Source organism: Pteropus vampyrus, unplaced genomic scaffold (genome assembly GCF_000151845.1).
Source record: "Pteropus vampyrus isolate Shadow unplaced genomic scaffold, Pvam_2.0 Scaffold16, whole genome shotgun sequence".
Taxonomy (NCBI): domain Eukaryota; kingdom Metazoa; phylum Chordata; class Mammalia; order Chiroptera; family Pteropodidae; genus Pteropus; species Pteropus vampyrus.
The window spans coordinates 7,840,517-7,858,969 of NW_011888797.1; the positions used below are offsets into that span (position 1 = coordinate 7,840,517).

Sequence of the window (18,453 nt, forward strand, 5' to 3'; positions counted from 1 at the left end):
CTTCGACCCCAACACGTCCAGTGCCGAACACGGCCTGATTTCAACCACTCTCTTCCTCATGCTAACAGTGTCTGCTTCACACCGGATACGGAAAAAAAAAGGCATCTCGATCTGTCTTTCCATGTATATATTTTTTTCTTCCTAGCAAAGACTTTTGACAGTGGTTCCTAGGTCACCTATGTCACTGCTGAATGTCCCTGGCTCAAGGGTCTCAACATCCAGGAGTGAACAGGTTGGGGGCACTGTCAGGTCTTTATTCTGCTATCAGTGTGTCCCCAGCCAGCCATGGATCATCTGCCCCATGCCCGCTCTTCCCCCAGGCTTCTCCACTCAGGTTAAAACCTGGGAGACATCTTCAATTTCTCTCACATTCACGACCTAAGCATCCCCAAAACCTACCTCCAGATGGCCACTTCTGCCTCATCTCCACTGCCACCATTTAGTTCCGGTCACTGCTCACCTGGATATCTACGTTAGCCACCTACCTGCAGGCCAGCCCTAAAGTCTTATCCCCTCAGATCATTCTCTATACAGATTCCAGATTGTTTGTTTTGAAATGTAAACCTGGTGTGGAAGGCTTGATAACAGCTCCCAAAGACATCACCCCCTCACCCCTGGAATCTGTGACTATGTTGCCGGAAAGGGGCAGATGTGATTAACTGAAGGACTTTGAGGTGACGGGATGGTCCTGGATTACCCAGTGGGCCTGATGTAATCACAAGGGCCCTTATAAATAAGAGGGATGCAGGAGAGAAGACTTAAGGATGGAAGCAGACGTTGGAATGACGGCATCACTCGCTTTGAAGATGAAGGGTTCAGGAGCCGAGGAGCGCAGGTGGCCTCCCGCACCTGGAAAAGGCAGCGCCCCCCAGAAGGGCCCCCCAGAGGGAACCAGCACCAACACCTTGACGTTAGCCCAGTGAGACTGATTTTAGACTCTGACCTCCGAACTGTGTTGTCTGAAGACTCTACGCTTGTGGTAATTTGTCACAACAGCAATAGGAAACTAATACACCCAGCCGTGCTGTTAGCCTCGCCCCAAGCTTTCGATGTCTTGTCACTGCTCTGTAAAGGAATCTAAACTCCGTTCAGCGGTCTGTCCTCCGGGGTGTCTGCCTACGTCCCCGACTTCATCTCAGACCACGGATCCTCCTGCTCGTCCCACCGCAAGCGTTTGGGCCTCCATCAGCCCTTGGCGGACACATCCAGCCCTTTCCAGTCTGAGCTGCTACTGTGTCCTGTTTGCCGGGCATTCTCCTGGCATAGCCGGATCATAGTTATGCTTCAGGTCTCAGCTCAAATGTCACCTCGTCCAAGTCCTTCCCTGATCATCCCATCCAAAACAGCACATCCTACTTGATCTCGGCACAGTGTCATGATCTTATTTATTGGTACATTTGCTTACTCGCTATCTCCTTGGTAGACTCTACGCTCCATGAGGACCAAGTGTTTCGACAGGCCCAGAGTGTCCCTGGGACACAGTAGGTCCTCAACGAAGTTTTCCTGAATAAGTGGATTAGGCAGTACCAAACGGAACTGCGGGCCCTGGTTCTAAATGCCTGGCCGTGGTGGATGGACCACACAGGAAAGCAGCTGGGAGAGCCCAGGTGAGCTCAGGAGCTGCTGTCTGAACGATGCAGCGGGGCACGTGATACATTCAGATTCTCCTGTGGGGCCAAGTGCCTCCATCTTCTGCCCCTGCACGTCTCAGCTGCGTTCAGAGTGGAGGGCACTTCATCTTTCTGACTGCTATCCCAAATCTTTGCGAGAACCAAAAACAGCTACTTGTTTCCAAACACTTTCCATATTTCCAGAAAATGGGAATGGACTCAAAGGGAATCTTGAAAAATAATGAGTCGGGAACGAAATTCAACATGTCCTTTGTCAGGCCGGCTAACCTTCACCACTTCCTAGTTTCGTCCTTCATAGACTCATCCATCTGATGCCCACGAAAGCTCTTTGAGGTGGTCAGGGCGGATGTCATCACCCTGTTTTACAGATTAGGAAACTGAGTCCTTGTCTTGCCTCGTGGCTATTTGGTGAAAAAGTCCATCCTCGGTGTCGGTGACTTGAATAACTGAAGATATTCAGCTCCCCTGGGTTTTAGTTTTCTCTTAGAGAAAGATAATGCTCGCTCAGCTAGACTCGCAGAGCTACCGTAGCGATGCAGCGAGACTGAGCTCTGCCACTCAGGAGCTGCGCGCCCTGCGCAATCCACTCGACGCCCCCGCCCCGTTCTCATCGTGTGCCTTTTCCCATTATGTCTTGCTGGCAACGGGTCCAGTCCAAAAGCATGCAAATTAAGCCTTTGCTTTTTCACTCTATATTTAGTGGGCAACAACTATGTGCCAAAAGAGATTTTTTTTATCCCATATTTTATTTGCAATTATAGATCTGAAGTTTATCGATAAATGAACTCACCCAAACTAAAAGTAATAAAACGAGTAGCTGCAATTTACGGAGAGCCCAATATGGGTTAGTTGCCTACATAAATCATATGCAGATCTCAGAATAAATCTGTATGTAGGCATTTGTGTCCCCATTTATATACAAGAAGAAAGAGGCTTAGAAAAGGTAGGTGTGTCCGTGGTCACACAGCCGCCAAGGGGCGCAGACGGGCTTCCCACCCAGAGCTTTCTGACTGCAAAGCCTGTGTCCCTCCCATCCTGATTTGCTGTCTTCGCTCCTTACGCTCCTGATAGGCAGCAGTAATGCTTAGCATCATTCTCACTGGCGAGGTCTTCGTAGCTCCCTCTCTCGCAGGCTGTTTCACACACTCCTGTCTTCCCAAATGACAAATGCTCTCTCATGGGACCCCAGAGCCCTCTTACTGACCTTTCAAGACTCAGCTCCAGGCTCATCTACCCATGAAGCCCTCTCCTGATCTCTGGCCCATGCGAAGCCCCGCTGTGCAACGTGTCTTCATAGTACCAGCAGCGCGTTGTGACTTCTGTACTTCTCTGCCGTCCACACACCCAGGAAAATATCTTATTCATCTGTCCCTAAGTGACTCCTACAGTGCTCAGCATTAGAGGCAGAACTGCGTGCATGTCATTTTGCATAAACGGAAAGGAAGGAGGAAAAGGTGTCAGGGAGAGAAGCAAGAGGCAGTGTATGGGCCAGACAGGCTAGGTTTGCATTCACTGGCTCTGTGACCCAGAGACAGTGTAACATCTTGCACCTGATCTACAAAAGAGGGATGATGACAGACCCTGTTTGTGAAAAGTAAACACCAGTGCTTTGGACAGTACGCACGACTAATGCTTGCTGGTGTTAACGATCGTTATCCTGCAGTAAGAATGGATGGCAGGAATTTCCTCGAAGCCTGAAGGAGTCCAGCTTCTTTCGCCCGAGCACTGAGCAAGTGAAGACCTGGAGACAAGATGCAATTCAAGGGTCTTTCTGATTATTACCTGTTGCGGGAGCATCTGTAAAGCAATGCAGAGATGAGCTGGGGCAGAGGGGTGGACCCCGGGGAAAAGCACACTCCTCTCCATCTGAGCAGCTGAGAGACTGATGGGAGCAAAATATAAAACTTGCGTAAACGCTCTCACTCTCAGAGATCCTGACTTATCCGCCCCTTCACACCACTGACCTCGGAGTGTTTATCCAAAACATAAAATTAAGCTGTGGGTGAGACGCTTTTCTCTCTGCAGACCTGTCCCGCTCATTGCCACCTCAGGACAGGCTCCCGCATGTGCCCTGCCGATCTGGGCGTGGAGGGGTGCCTATGTTCAGTTCTGGACTGCTGATTTAAGGAGTTCAGGAACCCAAACTGCTCCACATCTCTCTGGATCGAGCCAGGCACAGCATTCTGGGAATTATAAATCACAGGTATGGCTTCTGGTAAGGGAAAAGTGGGAATTGGGGGTGGAGGGGGGTTATCTCTACTTCTCAGAACGGGGTGACCCCTATCTGTCCCTGAAGGCTGCGTCCAACCATCAACAGGGCAGAAGCAACTGGCAGATAAGCCCGAGAGGCAAGCAAGGAAGACCCCTGGTTTGAAAAATAAGAAAGGTTAACACCACTGAGCCCACTCCGTCTGGAGAAGTAGTTTTGACCTAGTCCATTTTCCAAGTATATGGGAAGGGTCGTTCATATGGAGAAATGATGTCAATTTAAGAGGTAAACAGGACCTTGGAGAGATGACGGACACATGGCTCCTGGGTAAAGTCAGCTCAACCACTTACTAGCTCCGGAACTCTGAGCAAATTATTGAACTTTCCCATGCTCCGGTTTCCTCATCTGCATAATGGGAAAGTGAGGAACAAACGAGTTAATACGAGTCAAAAGATTGAAATGCTCCACGGATCGCAGCGGATGAACATTACGGAAGCTCTCATTTGAAAAGACACACGCACCTCTATGTTCACTGCAGTATTATTTACAACAGCCAAAATATGGAAGCAACTGAAGTGTCCACTGATACATGAATGATAAAGAAGATGTGGTACACGTATATACAACGGAATATTACTCAGTCATAAAAGAGAATGAAACCTTGCCATTTGAGACAGCACAGATGGACCTAGAGGGTATTATGTTAAGTGAAATAAGTCAGAGAGTCAAGACAAATACTATCAGATTTCACGTATTCGTGGAACACAGAAAACAAAACAAAATAGAAACAGACTCAGACACAGAACTGATGGTTGCCTGAGGGGAAGAGGGTGGGAAGGCACATCAGAGAGGTGAAGGGCAATAAAAAGGTACACACTTCCAGTTATAAAATAAATAAGCCACAGGGATGGGATGCACAGCACAGGAAATAGAAACGATAATATCGTGATGCCTTTGAACGGTGACAGATGGATACCGCATTGACCGTGATCACGTCGTGAGGTATATACATAAATGTTGAATCGCTATGTCGTACGCCAGAAACTAATATCGTAATGCCCTATACGTTAATAAAAATTTCTTTGAAAAAAGACTAAGGGTTTAGTGATGATTACAGACATGTGAGGCCTCACCAGCTGAAGGGTATAGAAAACACGGTGAATGCTAATAATTTATCCAGCACTTTTCCAAGCAATGCGCGCCATTATTTTAGTCTACCCGACTCTGAAAAAGAGGTAAGTTATGTCAGTGAGGTGCAATTCACCACGTGAAGTGATTAACGGAAGTACAAACAATATATTGGCTGAGGATAATACCTCCCTTAGGAACCTGGTGTGAAGACTAACATTTAAATGTCAAAGGAGATAAAGTACAAAGCCAGGCTGCTGTGTAAGACAAACAGTAGGCACTCACACGGTGCTGTCCTCACCAACCTGACCATTACCGAACCCATGGGATCAGCCCCTCAGAAGCATCCCTTTATCCAGGTCGAACTTCCCAAATTTGCCAGAAGACAAAGGATCACCTGAGGCACTTATTAAAAATACCAACACCTGCGCACATCCCCTACGGAACCCCCTTCAGCAGATCTGGGCCAGGCCCTGGGAACTGTTTTTTTCCTACGTGCCCCTGGGTGGGCTCGGAGTCTGTCAGGTAAACAACAGCCCCGGGCGATTCTTAAACCAGAGATCTAGGTGACCTCCTTACAGGAAGGAGGAAGAAACACTCACTCAGGTTCCTCTGGGGCTGGCAGGGAAGGCAGGTCCCGACTGCAAAGGAATAAGCTTCCCAAGGATAAAGAAGTCACAGCACAGAGTTCCAGACCCACGCCCCAGGTCCTGTGGGGCTGGCCCCTGCCTACCTTACCTGGCTTCATCCACCACGCCCCCTCACCTGCCTCTCTCTCCAGCCTGGATCATCCTTGCTGTTTTACAAAGGCACCAAGCACTCTCTACTTCCTGCTACTCTGTCTGCCTGAACGATTTCCACCTGTCTCAGAGACCTGTCCAGACCATCTCTAAAGGGAGCACTTGCTTACCTCCTTCATTTCTCACCAAGCCTCTCCCCCTGCCACATTCACTGTCATCTCATGCCGCTTTAGCTCTCTAAGGTAGCATCGATGTCCGCCATGGTATACATTTGTTAATCCTCTCTCTCCTTCCACCAGGAAGTGAACTCCATGAGCAGAAGGGACATGCGAATGGTACCCTCCATCCCTAATGCGGTTGAGGGAGGGTTATTTAAGTGTTTACGAGAAAGCTCATGCTCGACTGTACCGTAGTACGTAACTGAAATCACTACCAACTGGTGCAATGGAGAGGCTTCCTGCTGGGGGTGTCACTACAAGCTCCAACACCCGGCACTGGCTGTGCTCCATCAGGAGAAACCACGGGTTGGAGGAGATGGGGCGTGGAGTGCCCTCTGCTGGAGCAAAAATGACAAACCCACATTATCTAAACGTCTTACCCTGGAAGACGGAAGCTTGCATCCTCAGCGCTCTTCCTAACAGACTACTCCTTGAGCGAGTTTTTGCTTCGGAGCACAGATGGCACACCAAACGCAGCTGAACGTGAAATGACTCCGTACACTTACTCTATGCTAGGCACAGTGGATTTCTTTTCATCTGCACAAAAACCCTGCTAAATAGAGAACAGCACTCCCAATTCTGGAGGAGCAATGTGGGCTCAGAGAGGTTAAGCTACTGGGCTAAGGACATAGCATTTAAGGGGAGGTTTGGGAATGAAAACCAGATGTGCGGATTCAGCCCTCAGACGAATCTTCTGTTAGAGAAGTGATTCGACTTGACGTCAGAGAAAAAGGTCCCTTCCTCTTTGTTACTCTTAAGTTCCCAGAACAGGTCATCTAGGTGAAATAATTTAATCTTCTCCAAACACAGCCACTGGGTCCACGATTAGCTACAGGTGCACTGTCCCCAGCTTTCCAACACCTAAAGGGCATGCTGCAAATGTCTGGAAAGAGGAATGGATAGAAATGAATAAATGTGACATGCATCTTTTGTCTTTACAAACGGTGAACCCAATGGTGATACTATCTGGATGGTGGTTCCAATGACACCAGCGGCTGAGGCTGCGAGCTTAGTGTGGTCAGTCCTCTAGGCCTGTTTTCTCAGGGGGCCTTAGACCGGGTGAGTGATGTTTTTTATCCCTCCCAGGATGACCTTCCAACATGCTAGGAAAATATAAGAAAACTAACATTTACTGAATGACTGCCATTATATAATCGGTACTTTATGGCCTCTATAACAAGGATATGAGCTAATGTTATATCCCCCTTTCCATGGAGAAGAAACTGACCTGCAGAGATGTGAAGTAACTTGTCTATTGTCTCTGTGATTTAAATAGTGTCACCTGCCATTTAGGGACATGTTCTCCCCCATCAGCCCCTGTCCTAGATAAAGTCCTTGTGTCATTTTCAAAGGTTTTGATCTGCTTAGGCTTAAGCCTGCCTAGATGATTCCCAATGTCCATTGCTGCTCTTAATTGCATGAGTCTCTGGCAGAAACAAAATGCAAATTGCATTAGAGGACTAATCGAATTTTCTGCTTCTATTGGCTTATAATAATCCTGCTAGCCACAGAACATGATTTGCCTTCTCGTCCAAGATGGCCCCTTTTCTCTTCTCTCAGGATTTGTCTTGTCCTCATCAAAAGCCTGAGCAAGTTGACTTTCAAATGTCATCCACTAGTTGTTTCTCTATATGCGAGTTGTAGGAAGATAGCAATCTACAGAGCGTTTTCGGGAGAGGCCCGGGTTAGAATGCAGGCTCCCTAAATGGCTGGGCGACCTTAGCAAAAGAGCTCAACATCGCTGAGCCTGTTTCCTTATCTATACCGTGGGACAAGTGTGAAGCTGTTTGGAGGAATAAATGAGATGATGTATGCAGAATCCTTAGCTCGGCACATGGCAGAGAGTGAGCCAAAAAGGTCCAAAAATCAAAGTCTAATGGAGCCAGACAAGGTCAACAAGCAAAATAAGCAAATGCCAGAAGCCCTTTCTTCTCAACGCAGCTCTGAATAAAACAGCTCATGGGATAACACAGGGACCATTAAGGAAGGATGGGGACTGTGACAAACTAGAGCGGGCGGCCATGCATTCTGCAAAGGGACAGCTACTACCCAATTCCTGAAGATGACTGCTATGATAACATCAAGGTCTGGGCCAGAAATCATGACTTTTATATGCAATCTCCCAATTTTTAATTAATAATCATTTCAAAAATGGTAAATGTAGTGGACAGGCCAAATCCAATACAACTGCAGGCCAGATGTAGCCAATTTCTGTTTAACAAGCTATAAATAGAACCTATTGCTAAATAATACACATCCTTTCCAAGTTCCCATATCTTCTACAATTCTGAAAGTCTTCTTTCTTTTCTAGGCACGTGGAATTTATGAAGATGCATGTTTGTTGACTAATGCAGATGGGAACATTTATCTAATGTGGCTTGGTGTCCATATCAAGAAATAATATTGCTTTAATATTAATTGGAGCTATGTCATTGCTAGAGCTCTCGCAGGAATACAGGCATGCCTCGTTTTATTGCGCTTCACAAACGTGTGTTTTGTTTTGTTTTGTTTTAATTGAAGACAAGATCCTCCACCAGCAACATGATTACCACTCCCTTTACTGTGATACTCATTTTATTGGGGGCGGGGGGGGTGGTCTGGAACCAAATCTGCAATATCTCGAGGTGTGCCTGTCCTGGTCTTGCTTTAAATTGATGGAAACACTCTTTTGGAATTAGGGTTCTATGAGCAAATTTCAGATCGTGAAGTCAGTGCTATCATCAGACCCTCACAGGGAGAATATGTGTCCAAATGGGGAGGTTTAACAGGAAAGAAAAAAGGAAACGTGGTTTAATAGAAATGTTCAACATCTATCCCAAAAGAAAAGTTTCATGCTTAAAAAGCATTTGAATTTCAAAGTTGAACAGTGACATAGATTCAAAATCCCAAAGGTTAATAAAATTCCTCTCATTTAAGAATGCAAAACCCATAAAATCCCTTCAAAATCAGATACTTATTTAAAACTATCAAGATTTGCATAGGGTTTTTTTTAATAATATACAGAAAAGTGAACAAATCATAAGTGAAAACTTGAATTGTCACAAAGTGAACATACTTGTATAATTCACACAGGTTAAAAAAATTACCAGCACCCAAATGTCTTCCCTGTGCCCTGCCCCAGTCTCTACCCCTAAATTTTGCCTGTTTCTGTAATTACGTAATTGGAATCATATGGTATAGAGTCCTATGTGTCTTCTTTTGCTCGTCTGTGATTATATTCATTTTCACTGCTCTGTAGTACCTCACTAATATAAATATGCCGGTCGTTGTTTATTTCACTGTGGATGGATATTTCAGTAGTCTCCTGTTTGGCACCGTTACAAATAATGCTGATGTGAACATTCTCACACAGATCTTCTGCACAAATGTACACACATTTTTCTTTGGTGTGCACATTTCTCCATGGCTGGGGTTACACCCGATGGGTCTTAGGATATGCTCATATTTAGGGGATAACACCAAAGAGTATTCCAAAGTTATACAAATGGCTAACCTTTACTTAAAATAGACCTACTCAACCATCGACAGTCTTTCTGAACAAAATCTCCACCTCGTTTCGTTAAATTGGTGTCTGAAATAAAAACAAATGAAATCACTTGAAGACCAGGACCCTCAAAGAGAAATTCTGGGGCTTTCTTTTCAGAAAATCTTAACCTATATCATTGGTTATTGATTAGAACCTAATACAGACGAGTAGTATGCTCTAAAATTGTTTGAACAGAACAACACATCTGAGTACAATGCCTTTTCCATGAGTGGTAAGTCCTGCTGGATGCTTATATATCAAATCACCAAAAGCAGATCCTAGAGCAGATATCCACGTAAGAACGAAGGCGATACAACACCCGCTTTGCTTTGTCTCTAAAGGACAATAGGATGGAGGGGATGCGGGAGAATTGGACTGGGAGAAGAGGGAAGAGATGGAAAGGACCAAATAAAGCACCTCCCCACCCCCGCAAATATGTCCGTGCCCTAATCCCCACAACCTGTGAACGTTACCTTACATGGCAAGATAGACTTTGCAGATACAATTAAGGATTTTGAGATGAGACGATGATCTCAGATTATTCAGGTGGCCCCAATGTAATCAAAGGCTCCTTATGGGAGGGAAGGCAGAGGATCAACGCCAAAGGAGGAGATATAACAGAAGCAGAAATCAGAATCAGAAAAAGTAATTTGAAGCTAAGTGACGTCAGAAACATGGTGGAGTGAGAGACGTCCCCAGATCTCTCCCCTCGAAACAATAAGCTGAACATCTAAAACTCAACAAAAAACACCCAAACTGCACACCAGCACGTCTGAGCGTGGGATGTGCACATAAGAACTGCCACGGGCCATTATTGTGCTGCTTCTGTCATATGGATATGAGGCGCCTAAAAAATAAAAGTCTTTTCGATAAAAACTGTCTAATCAATGCAAAGAAGATAAATGTGTAAAAAGAAGTAAGTGGAAGATGCTACACTTCTGACCTTGGAGATGACAGAAGCACCCTCAAGCCAAGGAAAGCAAGTGGCCTCTAGAAGCTAAAAAATAAAATAAATAAATTTTAAAAAGCCAGGAGATAGATTCTCCATTGGAGCTTGCAGAAGGAACCAGCCCTGCCAACATCTTAGCTTTAAAACCGAATGAGACCGATTTTAGATTCCTGACGTCCAGAACTATAAGATAATCTTTTTTTAAGCCCCCACTAAATTTGTGGTAATTTGTTACAGCTGCTACGGGAAACCCATACAAGGTGGCTGCTGGGAGTAGTATAAACCAGGTTTCCTGGCGCCTGGTCCAAGGCTTTTGCTGTGAGTATCTCCAAGCAACTCAGCCAACAGATACATCAAGGTCATTTTCTCCACCCCAGCAGGACCACCGACATCAGCTTAAGATCAAAAGCTGGGTATCGAAAAACCAGAGGTCACCTTAGCAACCATCTCACAACCAGGTAAAACTATGATAGCTTTCAACTGCCCTCTCAGATTCCAAGACCTTAACGAGACACTTTTTGGCCCAAGAGCCACAGGCACATGCCTGTGGCTTGGGCACCATTTACAACTGTGCCCTGTGGCTTGGGCACCATTTACAGCTGCTTCCTCACACATTCTCATCCTTTGTGGGCTTGTGCTTGAGCTCAGCACTAGCAGCTGTTAAGCAGTAGCTAGGAAAGCCCTTCATTTCTGATCCACTAAAAAAATATACTCCCCAATTCATTGTGCATTCAGCATCCTGTGTTCTTATACCCCATAACATCTGTATTAAGTGATACATCTGGGCCATTGGCAAGAAGGCAAAATGGCTTGGCTGCCATCAAAGTTGCCATGCAGTCTAGCGTCTGGGGATGCTGAGACCTTCAGCAAATTGTTCACTAGCACCTCGCACGGTCTAAATGCACCAACCTGCCAGCTCAGTCTCCGGGGTCGGGGACACGCATGCAAGGCCAGGAAGTCTGTCATGTTTGGACAAGCTCTACCTGAATAAAAGACCACCCGCCACCCCTATCCCACTCTTCACGTGCCCTGTGGTCCCCTATTATGATAAAGCAAAGAAAACGTGTTAACTTACAACCCCTTGGTTCTTACTGCAACTCCTCAAAACCGTCAAATGTCAGGACCCCATTTCTCTATTAAAATTGATCACGACGACCCTCAAACCGTTCACGCCAGACAGTTTATGTTGACAAGACCGGCGCGAACAGTGAGTTGAGGCTTCAGAAATGACAAAATGTGGGCGTGGACTGAAATCAGGTCAGAAACGAACATACCGTGCCTCTCCATAACACTGGTCTTAGATGTTCAGACTTTGCATCCTCTGAAGACACGTGCTTTGAAGGAACCCCTGCACCCTCCCTAGCCCACCTCCCCAAGCACCCGAAGCTCCTACACTGAGCATCCACACAGAGCTGCTTATAAATTTTTGGAGGGCAGCATGTGTGAAGAATTTTTCAAATGGCTGAAAAGCACACTTTTTCCACGTGCTGGTAACTCGATCACAGCTGAACGCCATTTTCCTGACAGGAACAAAACCAAACCACATCCCACAAATAAAACTCACGTGCCCATGAGAAAAGGTGACTGGTAGAAAATAATAGGCACGATCTCTTTCACATGGAGGTGTGTGTGAGCAGAATTACTCAAGTTCCAAAATTAACGTCACAACCAGAGGGAAGGCGATGCTCGATGCTCGTGGTGCCCTACCCTGAGGTCTCAAAATTACAGATGCTCAGAGCATGAGGCGGAGCCCTTGCCTACCAGTGGCTCCTGCTTCCCTCAGTATCCTTTCTGGTCAAAATTTCCGAAGCTCCCACTAACAGTGATGCTCAGGCACTGGGAGGGTAAAAATGAATAAAGCAGTCTCTTGTCTTGAGAAACTCCAGAGGTGAATGGCTAGAAAGATGCCAGATAGGCAAAGTTTCGCTCGGTGAGGGCTACGACAGACGTTTGCACACAGAATCAGACGGCAGGGGAAAAGGACATTGAACATGGGCATTGAAGGTGTTCGCTGCAAGGAAGGGTCGTAGAGAAGAGAACTGTAGTCTGGGCAAAGGGACCAAAGCAAAACTTAAAATGCGGCAAAGCAGGATTTTTCTCAGGGAGTTCGATGAGGCACTCGACTGAATGAAGAAGAAATGACACGCTAAGCAAAATCTCCTGAAAGACCCCAGAGCTATGATAAGGAATCTGGAGTTCATCCAGGACGTAACGGAGAGCTGTGGGCACTCCACGCCAGAAGAGGGCACATTTCTTCCTTCACTCATTCATTCAGTGAACACTCGGGACCAGCTCTTCTCCTGGCACTCGTAGTAGGTACTAGAGATGGCAGGATGGACATGAGAGAACCGCTCCCTTCCCTACTGATGTTTGTAGCCAGTCACGAAGACAGGAGATTACATAAACAAGAAAAACAAGGTGTCGTGATGTGGAGAAGAGGAAGCTACAGAAGTGGGGGGGGAGGGGGGGGAGTAGCAGAGGAAACCAACAGAGTTAAGAGTGAGAAGCCATCACGTTAAAGCTGAGACAGGAGGACCCAAGTCAGCCAAGCAAATAAGGGGAGCAAAAAGGACCAAAGGACAGCAGTGTCTCCAGGAGAATGAACAGCATGTCAGAAGCCCGAAGCCACAGAGGGCAGTGCATACCGGGCTGTGCGAGTCCACAGGGGGACGTCAGGAGATGGGGCCAGAGGGGCCCACAAGGAGCAGATGGGTGCTATGATCAAGCTCGTAGCTCTGGCTACTCTCAAGCAGGTGGAAGAAATGTGCGGCAGGGCCCCAGCTGCTGCGTCAGCCCTGATCACAAAGGATGAACGGCTGAGCCAGGGGAACAGCCGTGGAGAAAGGGAGTAAGCAAAGGATGCAGTTGCCAGACGCCAAGATCAGATTCAACAGGATGTGGCAACCACACAATGGAGGGAACGGACGATGGAAGAGAATGACGATTCCAAAGCTTAGAGCTTGAGGGACGAGTAGCTGGGATTGTTCGCTGAGAAGGCAGAGAAAAAGGGGGATTTGGGAAGAAACAAAGGAAGAAATAGGACTTAGCAACTTGGGTGTTAAGTATCAACAAAATAGTCCCCATTAGCATCCTTAACCAATGGTCACGTGGCCTCTGGCAAACAGTTCTGGGAATGGGGATCTCATCACCTTCTCAATGGTGGACTCCAATCCCTGGCAAATCTACTGCTTAGAACAGGCGTTCTTTGTTACACTGAGAAAATGCCCATGTCCTTACCGCTTCTATGCATTGATCCTGGGTCTACACCCAGAAGCAAATCACAAGAAGTCATTCCTTCTTCCTGTCATCTTTCCCATTGGTTGGAGAAGATTCTGGCCATTTCCAACTCACAACAGATGCTTAGCATCATACTCTTATAGAATGTCAGTGCCCCCAATAGGTGGGCTTCATTTTTTTACAATGTCATTTCACATAGGGGAAGATGGTCTAGAAAGAGGAGTGGTTAGGCCCCCATGTCACCCAGCTCCTGGCTGATTTTAGGGCCTGAGATGTCTGAACCCATCTAGTGCTCTCAATACACGTGCAGCTTCATGCTGTGTAACACCAAACGTCCGCATCTCAGGGAGGGTTCTAGGCTCTGCTCTCAGGAGAGCCACTGAAATTAAACAGGTTGAAAAATAAATAGACCCACAAAGAGTATGAAAGCGTTTCCAAGAAAGCAGACAGCAACTCCATACCTTATTTATGGCCCCGCCTGCCCTGAAACGGAAAACTCAAGGGTGTCGATAAATAGATTGCAAGGCTGTGTTTTACTGGAGAGAAGAATGTCTCCGCAGCCCCTTTGGGAAGTGCACAGATGTCTGCAGCGACTGGCCGGAGCTGCGTGGTGGCCTCTGTCTCCTGATGAATACACAGCCTCTTCTAGAATCTCAGGTTCCTGGGCCAGGAGGTGAGAGGTCCAACTGCACCTGACACTCAACACTCTCCCATCACACTGCATTTCTGTTTGCACGTCTCCCGTGCCGAGTATTCCACTGCTTCCCAGAGCAGCTCGTTCCAGCGCTGGACAGCATGATCCTCATTATGATAAGCTAGACCTCTGGCTCCCCGCCACGTCCCTTTATAGATTCAGGGGCCATCAGAGTAGTCCTAATTTCTCTGTCAGGTGACAGCCCTTTGGCTGTTTGCTGAAGCTGATCGTGTACACCCGACGCCTCTGCTTCTCCAAGGTAAACAGCCCCGATTCTTCCCACTATTTCTCCTGAAACGAGGTTTGAATTGGCACTGTCATTCACCCAGATTCTCCCAAGTCTGCTGACTCGCCTACAGACTGTTCTTAAAGTATGGCGTCCAGAAATAAATGCAGTGGGCCAGCTGTGGACTGATACCCCCAGTAAAAGAAATCTGTCACCTTCATCATTCTAGTGAGAATACTTCTGTTAATGTACCCTCGTCGTCCAGCCCCTACTTAATGCAGGTCGTGATTTGGTCTCAAGGGTAGGATTTATTATTGAGCATCGTATTGACAGAGTACCTACGCCCGGTCTCTGCATGTTGCTTCAGAGTCTTTTCTGGATCCTCCCAGTTTCCTATCATCTATCTGGTAGTCTAACAAAATTATTCAGTCAAGGATCACAGTCAATCCATCAGCCAGGACTGGGCCAGATGGCATGGTGCTGGAAGGCAGCCTTCAAGCTGACATCAACCCATCGCTAAGCACAGCCAGTTATGAATTCTCCACCACCCAGATCAACTTCTAGTCTCCCCTCTGGGAAACCGCACCATTCAACTTTGGGGGCCAGCCCTCTCCCCGTATCAGGAACTCCACTCTACCTCATGACGAGAAACAAGCACAGGGCTGCCCTCCCCAGCCTCCCGCAATCACAGTGATTGGTCTCCAGACGGGGAGTGACCAGAGACGAGCCAATCAGAGGCAATACCGCCACCTCATGGCAGCCCCGGTCTACAACATGGTGCCGCACTTAGCAACCCCAGCCCTGGAGACCAGCAACCCAGGCCCCGCCTCCACCGGCTTTGGGGCCTCTGGCAGATCACTGAAGCTTAGTTGCCTCACCCTCCGCATCTATACCCACTACGCAGGAGTATTGTGAAGAAAGAGTTCACACGTAAAAGTCCTTACAATAATGCCTGGGCAGGTAGAAATGTTCAAAATACTAGTAATTTATATTGTTGTCATTGTCATCATTATTGTTTATTATTATTGTTCTTACCAGTCTTGTAATACTTTAAAAGCCAGTGTTTTAGTGGATTAGACCTGGACTCACACCCGGGGTCCTCTTGCCTCGGGTAAGGGCTCTTCCACCGACCGTAGGAGAATGCTTCCTTGTATCTCTGCCAGGGTCAACACCGACTCACCCTCCTCCCGCTGATGATTCTTTTGCCAAAAGCCAACCATCCACACCACCACAGCACAATTTACTCTGTCTAGTTGCTTCGATGAAAGCTCCACCACCCCAGGGATGTGTGGGGCAGGAAAGTGACAGGGGTGTGGCGCTCGACCCTTCCTTGTTACTCAGGCATGTAGTTCTACCTCGTTTATATTCAGTCCAGCTAACTCAGGGCAAATCTCAGAAAATGAAGTGGAACTCCTAATTAAAAGGTAGCCTTGAGCTGTCAATAAAATTATGCATAAAGAAAATGTTTAAAAACAACAGTAGTGACATCCTTGGGACAGCTTTTCATTTGAGTTAATTTTTCTTTTAACTCAAGTGTGTGGGGGGGGTGGGGGCGTAAACAAAAAAGAAAGTGTGCTCATCAATGCTGCCATCCCTTCCTGCCCAGAAGCTTAGAAAACCATCTTTGATACGCAACAGATTGCAATGCGTTTGAAACTGCCGGCTGGAAGAATGGTGAGTCTTTTCTACTGACTTCTGGAAGGTGGCGGTGATAAATGTTTGTTTTTATTTGTTTGGGGATGGCAACTCTTCTGTTGTATTCTTGTTCTCAACCCATCAGGACCGATCAGTTTTTATACCCAGCCCGGCCTGACAGCTCAGATAGCCATCTCCCACAGCACCCTAGCTTGCCTCCTCATACCACGCATCGCAATGTGCAGCAATCCTGTGTTCACCTGTCTGTCTCCTCCCCTGTCCTATGAAGGTCCAGATCCGCCATCGCCTTATGCCCAGCACCTGGTTTAGCATAGATGTTAAACAGCCACAGCCACAGTGACAACAACATGTTGAATGTGTGAATAAATAAATGAATAGATGGAAAAATGAATGAAACGTCTGGTTCCATGAATAGCTAAGTAGTCCCTCCAGGGCCCAACCTTTTCCCCATTATCGACACGTTGATCGACCTGCAAAGCTAGTATTTAACATTTGTGTAACCTCCGCCATGCCCCCTCATCTAGGTGCACCTTATTTTGCTTCTGTGCTTATGTTTTTCTTTTTACATTACTGACTCCCTCCAACTACCTAGGCCAGTCTTTTCCTGTGACTGGGCATCAGTATCTATCCACTGTTCTACAAAATGACAAATTGAGATTAGATGACTTGGAGGTTCTTCCCAGGACTCTGGGACAGACAATGTTCTCTTTCTTCCCTCTCACTCTGCCAAAGCTTCCTTCTTACCTTCGAAGTTCCCTGCAAACAGGTAAAGCCAGGTGACGGCTGGGATGCAGAGAAGAGTCAACGAGGCAGCCAGGAATTTCCGTCTCCCTCTGCAGATTCCCAGCATCCTCTCGGAGGTGGCAATCCCTAATCCCAGCGCCGTTTCTCTGCCAGGAGCATGGAGTCCTCGGCCTCCCTCATAATACTTTCTGTCAAGGAAGAGCAAAGGAGAAGGGCTGAGTTCTCAGCACCGTAAATAAATGCAAATTGCAAAAGAAATATCCCGTAGATGCTGAAAGTCGTTTGACTGGTCTACGCTTTCCTACTAACCTTTTATCTCAAGAGATGATGCTGCAGTTTTGCAGTCTATCAAAACAGAGACGGTTCTTTAAAAAAAATAAACAAATGGAGGATGATAAAAACTCAAAAAGATCTCTCTCTTCCCCTAACATGCGTGTGCACACACACACAACCGTGTTTCATAGTACAGTTTAGTTTTTAAGCCGGAACTAACACATTTATTAAAGGAGCATTTAGTTAGCACCCCGTATGTACCAAGCACTAACCAACTGCTGTGTTTTGAAAAACCAGAATGAGGGCTGGCTTCGAAGAGCACAGCCTATCGAGAGAGACCAACATAAAACATCCACGGGCATGCCAAGAATGTGAAAATTGAGATTCGGAGGAACCTCCACGGAAGGACAATGACGCTGCTGACGGATCCATGTGCAGCCAAGATGGCAGAACGGTTTCCGTGTTCCAGGCAGAGGGGACTGCAGGAGGCACGCGGGGCTGACTGACAACGGACTCAAAGGAAAGGAGACTGGATAGGCCACAACATCACCTGCAGGAGACTCCATCTCAATCACAGCTGAAAGCCTAAAAACACTGAGCCGAGATTATCTCAATAGCTTCTACCATTAATATGGAAGATGTCCAGAAGGCATGGAAACAATTAAAATGTGCTGAGAATGGGGAGGAATGTAGAGATGACCTATACCTAACTAGTCTGCAGCAAGCGGTCTTTAGACCATGCAGAAGCCTGGCTGAGACACGTTCAAAAAGAGGGAGAAGATCAACACAAGAACGGGTGTCCATGAATAGTTAGTTTGGTTGTCCCTTTGGATAGTCCCACGATGGGTCCTTCTCTCTGCCATAACCCTTAATTAAACCCCACATGACAACGGTCTGGTTGAACTGTCTCCCTTTCCCGCCAGCCTTGGTGTTTCCGGCCCAGACTCCCCTGGCATTCCCTGAGACTCGGCATGTTGCCTGTCATCTGCAGGTGCCTGATAATTGTCTGTAGAACAAATAAATGGAATCAGATTCTAACCAAAGACGACCCTCTCAAGCTTCAGGAGTTTGTGTTCAGCAAGTTGCCGGCAATAAACACCTAATGGAGCCATTCCCGGCTGTCAACGCCAGGCTCTCTTCGGCACTGACTCTTTCCTAAATGGCCCTCTTTTGAAATAGATGAAAGACCACAGGGCTAGAGGGTGTGCACAAGAGAATAAAG

The 18,453-nt window shown here is 46.9% G+C and overlaps 1 protein-coding gene across 1 annotated transcript in view; it reads right to left on the reverse strand.

The window, feature by feature from the left end:
• Positions 1-17,146, reverse strand: part of LARGE1 (LARGE xylosyl- and glucuronyltransferase 1) — a 387,690-nt gene extending 370,544 nt beyond the window's left edge. Inside the window, exon 1 of the mRNA XM_023527353.1 lies at positions 16,959-17,146. Coding sequence (XP_023383121.1) covers positions 16,959-17,064 — 106 coding nt within the window. The 5' untranslated portion in view covers positions 17,065-17,146. The remainder of the gene's footprint in view (positions 1-16,958) is intronic.
• Between the last annotated feature and the right edge of the window lie 1,307 nt (positions 17,147-18,453).